Source organism: Vombatus ursinus, unplaced genomic scaffold (assembly GCF_900497805.2).
Source record: "Vombatus ursinus unplaced genomic scaffold, bare-nosed wombat genome assembly UNPS02014798.1, whole genome shotgun sequence".
Taxonomy (NCBI): Eukaryota; Metazoa; Chordata; class Mammalia; order Diprotodontia; family Vombatidae; genus Vombatus; species Vombatus ursinus.
In genome coordinates, this window is record NW_020954576.1 from 47,978,545 (window position 1) to 47,987,258 (window position 8,714).

The window sequence follows — 8,714 nt, forward strand, 5'->3', positions numbered from 1 at the left end:
TGTAATTGGGACATGTTTAACAATAAATGAAAGTACAGTACAGCATAGTTAATGTTAATATGTGGTTTTCTAAACCAGTATTTGGTTAGCAGGGACCTCGTTTTTATTTAAGTTTGATACCACTGGTCTACAAATGCATACTTCATAGCATTTAATTTGCAGTGATAGTACTATTTAAGCCCATTATTTTTGGAATTTCAGGCTGTTGAAGTTGATACTGAGAATTTTCAGATTTGACCTTTTTATTCAGTTAAGCTAAATGAATTAAATTTTGCACATATAAATTAAGTACTGGTAGTGTTCTTGTGTAACCAAACAAATTTGATCACACCCTTTTATCTAACAAGCTGTGAGCTGTCCTTTGTTTCTTCATATTTTATTTTTAAATTCCATATTGGCTAAGAATATATTTCTTTCCTTAGTTAGCCACTGGAATCAAAGCATTTTGTATCATTGTATTGTTGTGGCTTTAATGTTGCAGAGGATAGTGAAGATGAAAAAGAAGATCACAAAAGTGTTCGCCAACAGCGTCAGGCAGCATCAAAAGCGGCTTCCAAGCAGAGAGAAATGCTCATGGAAGACGTGGGCAGTGAAGAAGAACAAGAAGAAGAGGAGGAGGCACCTTTCCAGGAGAGTAAGTCAGAGTGACTGGAGTATCAGTTGTGTGACTTTGATCACTATTGTCTTAGGAATGGCAAACCCAGATACCAGTTCCTCAAATAATAACTCCCTCTTAGAGCCTCAGGATCACCAAATGGAGATTTGGAGATATTTGGGGGCTTTCAGCATCCTGTTAAGCGATTGTACCTAGTTTTAGTCGTAAGACTAGGACTGACTCATAAATATGTATGTCTTCTACTCTTAAAAATGTTCTTAAAGTAATAATTACACATAAGAATATGTTGGTGGTTTATAGGGGTGGGGTTTTTCCCTCTTAGATATGTTATTAATAGCATATAGATATTTTATAAATCTCAGTTTGGGTAATCTTATGTATTTCTTTTTGCCATGTATTCTGTAGTTAACTAATAACAGCACTTTCTGTTCATGTTAGGTTTTATAAATTTTCCCCTCTTGTTGATCTTCTCTTCAAACAAGTCAGTCATGCAACCCCCATTGAGGTGCATGTTATAACCATTTTACAGATGGGGCCAGTGATACCACCTAGCAGGTTACTTGTGCAGCTGAGGGGTAGAATCTAGGAATGTTTGGCTCCCAAATTCCATGCTCTATTACCTAGTGCCTGTCTTTGTTCACTTGGAACAGTATATAAATTAAGCCAGGCATTGAAATTTTTCCTTTTCCTCAGAAGATTCTGGCAGTGATGAAGACTTCCTAATGGAAGATGATGATGATAGTGATTATGGAAGTTCAAAAAAGAAAAACAAAAAGATCGTGAAGAAATCTAAGCCTGAAAGGAAAGAAAAGAAAATGCCCAAACCTAGGCTAAAGGCTACAGGTGAGCTCAGTACTGGGGAAACCAACATGCTCTTTTTAAAAAATAATCATTCAAGAACTAGTAAAACTTTCATCTGCAGAAATTCTCCATTAGGACTTGATGTTGAGCTAGCTAACCTAAAAAGAATGCAAGAAATGCAATGTTTCATGGCTGTTATAGAAATGAGACTTGACTGAATGAGTGTCTAGTTCAGGAAAGGATGTATCTTAGGGAATAATGACTACAATCCTTCCAGGAATCGGAGGCATTTAATTTTAATTTTGTTTGATTTTGGTATTGGTGATAAAATACCAATTCCTAAACTACTAGTAAAATTTTGAAATCATGAAAATGTGCAGGCATACATCATAAAAATTAAAATGTTAACTACCTCTAAAGCTGCATGGCTTTGTTTTAATCCCTTGAGGTTTCTGTCTCACATCTATGCTCACACACGCAGATAAGAGCCAGTTTTTCCTTCGCTTCATAGCAGTGCTGAATTTGCGCTTTGTGTTTATAGTTTTATCATGCTGTTATTTACCAGTTTACCAAGACCTCATTTTGATTATCATTTTCAGTTTTTAACTTTTAGATTATATTTTTTTTTAGTTCATTCAGTGAGTCACTGAATGATATGCAGTCAGCTCTTCTGTAACACAACATACGCATTCCCAAACAGTACCATATCATGCAAAATTGTACAATAAAAACACGTGGGGCTCATGGGGAAATGGAGTCCAAGGATACTGCTTAAAAATGTCTTCATTGACACATTAAAAAGATAGGCATAAACAAAATCCTAGTTTCATACGTGTTAAATGGTAAAGAGTTAAATGGTAAAGAAGTACATAAATGCTACACTAAATAATGGCCATGTCTGAGGCTGTGGGCTGGCCATCTTGTGCAAGTTGGGCAGATAGGAACCCTGGTATCAAGGTTCAGAGACCATGTTAGAAAGTGTCCACCCAGCTCCTCCTATACCAGGAGATAGATAGGAAAGTTTACACTTTACTTTGACAAAACTGAAGTTTGATGAGGAAGTGGAGATGGGAGGGTTCTATCTTGTGAGTTTTTATAAAGTAGAGGGGTTTTCTCTTACAATAAATGTGTAGCTATTTATCATGACTGGTTTTGAGTTTAGAAATTGAGGGTCGGGTGAGTGGTCATGTGACCTTGGGAAATGCTCTGTAGAATTTTTATTTTTTCCTTTTTTAGGGGTAGCTAGTCCTCATGAATGACTTGTTTTTGTTTTTACTTCTGTTTCCTTCCTCAATCCTTCCTTCTTTTTCTTTCAGTGACACCAAGTCCAGTGAAAGGCAAAGGAAAAGTGGGCCGTCCCACAGCATCAAAGGCATCAAAAGAAAAGACTCCTTCCCCTAAAGAAGAGGATGAGGAGCCAGAAAGCCCCCCAGAAAAGAAAAAGTCTGCCAGCCCTCCACCAGAGAAGTCTGGGGATGAAGGGTCTGAAGATGAAGCCCAGTCTGGGGAAGATTAAAAAGTGATGGTTTGGGAAGATTTTATTTTAAAAAAAAAAAAAAAAAAGAGGGGAAAAAAAATCTACTTAGGGGTAGAACATGGTTTTGGCTATGGCTTGACTCATGGGCTTTGAATGCTTTCCCCCCTTCCATTTCCCCCCTCTGGTGAGAGATAACAGCATATTCCCCCACCCCACCCCCTTTTTTTTTTTTTTTTTTTAAGAGAAATTTATGTTCATGTTTTTTTTTTCTTTAAATTCCCTTTGTCTATTGGCTGCTCTCCCTCTCCCAATCTCTGGTAAAAGCCATGACAAAATATCCAATGAATTTACCACCTAACTTTAAAAAAAGAAAAATGGAAGGGTTATTACAGGTAAAGCAATAAGATTTGAGGCAAACCCTATTGGAATTTTAATTTTACTAAAAGTTACCAAGGTGAGCAGGAATCCAGAAAACAATAAGAATTCCAAATGAAAATGGTTGTTCCTTATTTACCTGAATTTAAGAAAAAAATCACTGTCAGCAAGGACAAAAATGTGTATATTAATTTTTTTTAATCATGAATCTAAACTTTCATTGACTGGGCAGGAAGGTGATAAATGTGAATACAACCTTAAATTTCCCATATTTCTAACCCCATCTGGGAACAACCAGGCCACATGACTTTTTGGTGTGGGTTTTTTGTTGTTATTATTTTTTTTGGTTGTTGTTTTCTTTTGTTTTGTTCTATTTCACTCCTGGTCATCTCAAGGAGAATAGGAACCAGTAAGAAATCCTTTTCTCCTGCTAAGGTCTTTAGGGAGTTAAATGATGCTCAACCTAAAAATCAGGGGAGCAAGTGCATCAAAATCTAAGTGACTTTGTTTCAGACCTGAATATCCATGGTTCGTGTTTTTAAAGTAAATATGTATCTATTCTTTTTCCTAGAATAAATTTTACCAAGGATCAAGAGGAATTTAGATTTTAACAGCAAGATTGCTGTACCACATCAAAGTGGGTTTCTTCTCAAACTGACAATGTTTAGGTTTTAAGCCAATAAAGAACCAGTTAATGTGAAACTAAATCACAGAGAGTTGGGCTTTTTCCTTTAAGAAGTGGAATTTTGTTATGGCATATCTATGCGCTCAGATCCCATGAGTCATGCTTTGATTAATTCATAAGGTAATTTGGGAATAGAATGTTTTCCTATCCCACCCTCCTGTTTCTCCCCAGAAATGTGGTATGTACATCTGTGAACTTCCTTCTGCAATATGGGACACAGACCCCCTCATGCCTATTCTAGGACATTATTTCTCTTCACCTACAGTTTATCTTCTTCCCATCCTGCCCCCGATGGGGGTTTACTACTTACTGCTGCTCCTGACTTGTTGGCCCTCTGTCTAGGTGTTGATCAAATAAAGTTGAAATTTTAATGGGTTCATTAGAAGAGGAGGGGAGGACCCAACCCAGCATTCAGGAGGCATGTTTGCAGTTAATTGTTATCTTTCAGGCCTTCATGAAAGCCCCTGCACCTCCCCGAAACTTTGTTCCTTCAAGTCCTGATGGAAATAAGGCGTAGGGATATGATATACTAGTAAATTTAAAATGAAAGGAAAAACTGAACCTCTTTTTTTTTTTTCTGGGATTTTCTCCCAAGTACCTTGCTTGCTGTTTTGTCTTTTTGTTTTGACCTTTATAAGAATTTTCTCTTTTAGTCGATACCTTGCAAGTGTTCTCAGAACAACGGCCTCGCTCAACAAAGGAGGTGCTTTTAGACTTTGGTTTTTAGCTGCTCATGCTCGAAATAGTGTATGGCCTCTTTGTGCATTTAAAAAAGACATGGAGTTTCTAATGCAGAACCAAACGCATAGATGTTATTACTTTGTATGATGGTTAAGTTCATAGCTGTGGGCTTTATAATGAGGGTGATTAATTTGCATTCGTGGGTTTCTGCAAGTTTCAGTCCCTTCATTTATACACACACACCCTTCATTTTTTATATTATTTGTGTTACTACAATAAAAGATATATCAGTGTTTCCATTGCAAACCTCTATTATTAGGGGTTTATAACTTGGCTGTACAACTTCATTCTGGGCTTCAGTCCAGAAGTAGCTAATTCCTGCTCCCCTGCACATGCGTCCATGTACCCCCTCTTCCATGAATGAAGTGAAAATGAACTCTTGTCTTTTCAGCATTTGTGATTTTTCTTAAATTTTATTTCTTTGAGCTGGGGGTTTGGGGATGGGGGTGGAGAATTTCCTAAATCATAGCTTATGTTAAAATGATTGGTGGTGGTGTAACATATTTGGTTTTTTTTAATATATTCTCCATAAACATTTCTGGTCATAGTATTACTGTCATCCACTTGTACATTAGAGTTATTCTTTTCTATTAGGTTACTTATGTGCATCCAGGTTGGGTTTTTTGTTTGGAGGTTCTTTTATAAAACAGTTAATTCTTAGACTGGAAAAGCTGAAAATATTCTTCATATGCATTTCTGGTAGACTGGAAAAATATCTATATTTCCTGATGGAGTAACTATACTCTAAAAGTCATATGTTTTCACCATGGAAATGTTGAGCTTTTTAATTTTATCAAACTTGAGTCATTCCCTTAAATTCTCTACCCTGTTAATGGAATAGTTACAATTCAAACTGGAAACCTAGGTGCTTAGTGTTGAGGTGTACTTGATACTGTGACCTTGGCTTAAGGAAGTATATGTATAGTTGACCATAGTCATTAGTGTTTGCAAATTGGTTGACTCTGTGTCCATGGTTATAAAGTATATATATACACATATATATTTATATATATAGGGTCCACTGTCTTTTTAACTTGTGGCACTTGAAAGTTGGATGGCTATTTAAACGTGAACTTGCTGTTATGTGTCATCCCCTGAACACAGTTTTCTGACTAGTGTGGATTTAGTTTTGAAGTAATTTTGCCTTTTAAAAAAATAATTTTTACCTTCAGTTTTTCAGCTGCCCATTCTGACACTGTTTTGTGGTTCTTTTGAACCTTTTGGATCCAGACTCTTGGACAGTAGGTTGTCCTTGACATGCTGTATATGTTGCTGTGCTTGATGGTTTATCCAGTTAAAATCGTGAAACCAGTCTATATATATCACATGTGCTACCTTCCCTCCCCAGAAGGTGTGGGATTGGACCTAAGGAAATTTAATAACAGAAACAGTACATTTTACTTTACTTTCTAAAACATCATCCTCTCTATACCATTTCCTGACACTTTAATTCCAAGAAAGAAAGTTTTGGATCTTATCCCATTTAGGGAAGGTATAAGATTGTAAGGGCTGTTTGAATCTCAAGGAGTAAATTTGTATTGATTCCCACGAAGAAGCTTTGATGGCCAATAATGTTTTCACTCATGTAGTTGCTGCTTCTAAACTCAATTCTCATTTAGCAGCTTATTCTTGTGAATAGTTTGGCTTCCTGTGGGTTTCTTTTATTGATGTTTGCATGTAAATATTCAATACAAAGTTGAATTTTGAGCTCCTAGCCAGATTAAGTCTTTGATACTGCTTACAGACCTGAAGAACTATGGCTAAACATGACACTGAAAGATTTTTCACAGCTTTTCTTGATTTTACTTCTTAAGAAGCATTAAAGTAACAAAGATGAATTTTAGAACACTCTGGGCTTGCTTTCTTTTTTTTTTTTTTTTTTTAAACAAGCTTCACTTAGTTAGGCTATAGGGTCTTTGGAGGACCAGAACAGAATTTAGCATGGGGGATCTTTTGAGAAAGCTTTTTAAAATGATCATGTGTTTGAGCAGACTATTTCATGTTAGAGGTGTGGGAGAAAAAAATGGCTTCTTTTTACTGTGTGTGTCAGTTGTAATAAGGAGTGAATGTAAGGCTGAATTTTTCTTTTTGAGCATGCTCAGTGGCTGCATTTAAAAAAAAAAAACTTATGGTTTGGAAAAAACATAAGAAACCCAGGTTCTGTTTCTTTGTGTTGTTTTCTCAATACTTCTTACATGCATACATACATACATATATACGTACATATATATGAATGATGAAATGAGTAAGTTATAGTCATTCACAAAAGGACAGAGGATACTACAACTTGCTAGTTACTTCACAACTAGAGAAAATTACTTCACATCATTCTGATTGTGGGGTGTGAAACTACTTCATAGTATTGAAGAAAATTGGGTTTGGGATTTTTTTTTTTTTTTTGAGGGAAATTTAAAGGCTAATTTAACAGTTTGGGTCCTGGAAGAAGAAAATACTTATACTTTCAAGATTCTGCAGAGAAAATAAAACCCATTTCTCCTTCACTTTGTTGGAGATGTGTGTGTAGAGGGTTGGCAGTTGCCTTGGAATGGATTTTCTGCCACCAAGATTCTTTCAGAATCCTAAACCCACAAATTTAAACTTGATTTTTTTTCCCCTGAAAGCCTAGTTACGAAGTTCACTGTGGTGCTGACTTTGTGTATCCAACCACTATTGGAGAAAGCCTCTAATGCAGCCCACCACGATGCCAGTGCAATGACCTAAATGGTGACATCTCTCTGAGCATGCTCTGTGTGACTGGTGTAAAGTCACCATTGTGCATATGCTTTGTATATCAGGGTGAGGGGCGGGTTTTCTAGATTTGGGTGGGAAAGGGGGTGGGAATAGGATTAGGGGCTTTTGGTTCCTTTTTTCTTTTTTTTTTTTTTGTTTTGTTTTGTTTTTTGGTGGGGTGGGGAAAAATACTCAGTTTATGCCACAAATAACGTGTATAGAATCCCCAGAAGTATTTTGCGTGAATGTGAGTGTGTTTGATGTGTCTGACGATTTGAGTCCTCTGTCTTCTGGAAATTGTGAATTTTACTTTTTTCCCTCTGCAGAATCAATTGTTTTTTTAAAATGTAAATAAGAGCACTACTTTGTTTACTATAAGCATGTCTTCACAACAAACCCTACATATCCTACTCCAAAGGGATTTTTTTCGTTTGTTTTTTGTTTTAATTCACAATAAGCAGTAATCCTTGAATGACACCCAGGTTAGCCAAACATAGCTCAACGATTTGCAAGTAATATTTGTCATCCTATTTGGGGCTTTCACATAACCAGCCATAAGGACACCCAAAAACCATTCCTCACCAGTTCAGTTCCATCTATTGAAGAGGAAAGGATAGAAGAGTTCTGTCTGTGGCCTAAGACCATTAACAGCCTTTCCTACATTCAGCAGCATTGCTGGACATATGGTCAGACGCTAGAGGGTTGGGCATTCTTGCAATACCTTGACAATGCTGACACCTTCAGCATGGTACTAAGGAAGTTAAAAGTTTGAATGTAACTGCTTTATTTAAAAAGATTTAAAATTTTAAATAAAACAGGGTTGAAGTGAACATGATTTTGTTGACCATGTTCGTGAATTATAGATACAACATGCATTGGTAGAATTGTGTGATGGTCTTTTGTGATACTTAATTTTACATATTCCAGTCTCTGTATGTACCTGCATAGAAAAAAAAAAAACCAACCCAACTCTGCTTTGCTTTTATTGAAGGAGTTTCCAGGACTGTGTAGCTGCTCCTGAGCTCTGTTTTAAGTATGTATATCCTTTGCTTGTATTTTGTATTAAAAAAAAAAAGACAAAAACAAAAAAAAAAAACCCTTAATTGTTGAGCATGTTGGCATTGTTGCCCCCCCCCTTTTTTTCTCTTTTTGGAATATATGAAGCAAGTTATTCTTTTTCTGTATCTTTTTTTTCTTTTGTAAACTTTTTTTTGTTTTGTTTAAAAATGGCTTTATAAAAGGGCTTTTATAACCCAGATATGCGCCTCTGTGTACTTCTTCTCATGCTC

General features: G+C 36.2%; 1 protein-coding gene across 2 annotated transcripts in view; it reads left to right on the plus strand.

Annotated features, from left to right (window-relative positions):
* NUCKS1 (nuclear casein kinase and cyclin dependent kinase substrate 1) overlaps positions 1 to 5,230 on the plus strand; it is a 40,223-nt gene extending 34,993 nt beyond the window's left edge. The window contains exons 5-7 of one of the 2 annotated variants that reach the window (XM_027870921.1): positions 482 to 634; positions 1,310 to 1,459; positions 2,734 to 5,230. In XM_027870921.1, the coding sequence (XP_027726722.1) occupies positions 482 to 634; positions 1,310 to 1,459; positions 2,734 to 2,933 (503 nt within the window). In that variant the 3' untranslated portion in view covers positions 2,934 to 5,230. The remainder of the gene's footprint in view (positions 1 to 481; positions 635 to 1,309; positions 1,460 to 2,733) is intronic. The other variant, XM_027870922.1, reaches the window with a different exon arrangement.
* The last annotated feature ends 3,484 nt before the right edge of the window (positions 5,231 to 8,714 follow it).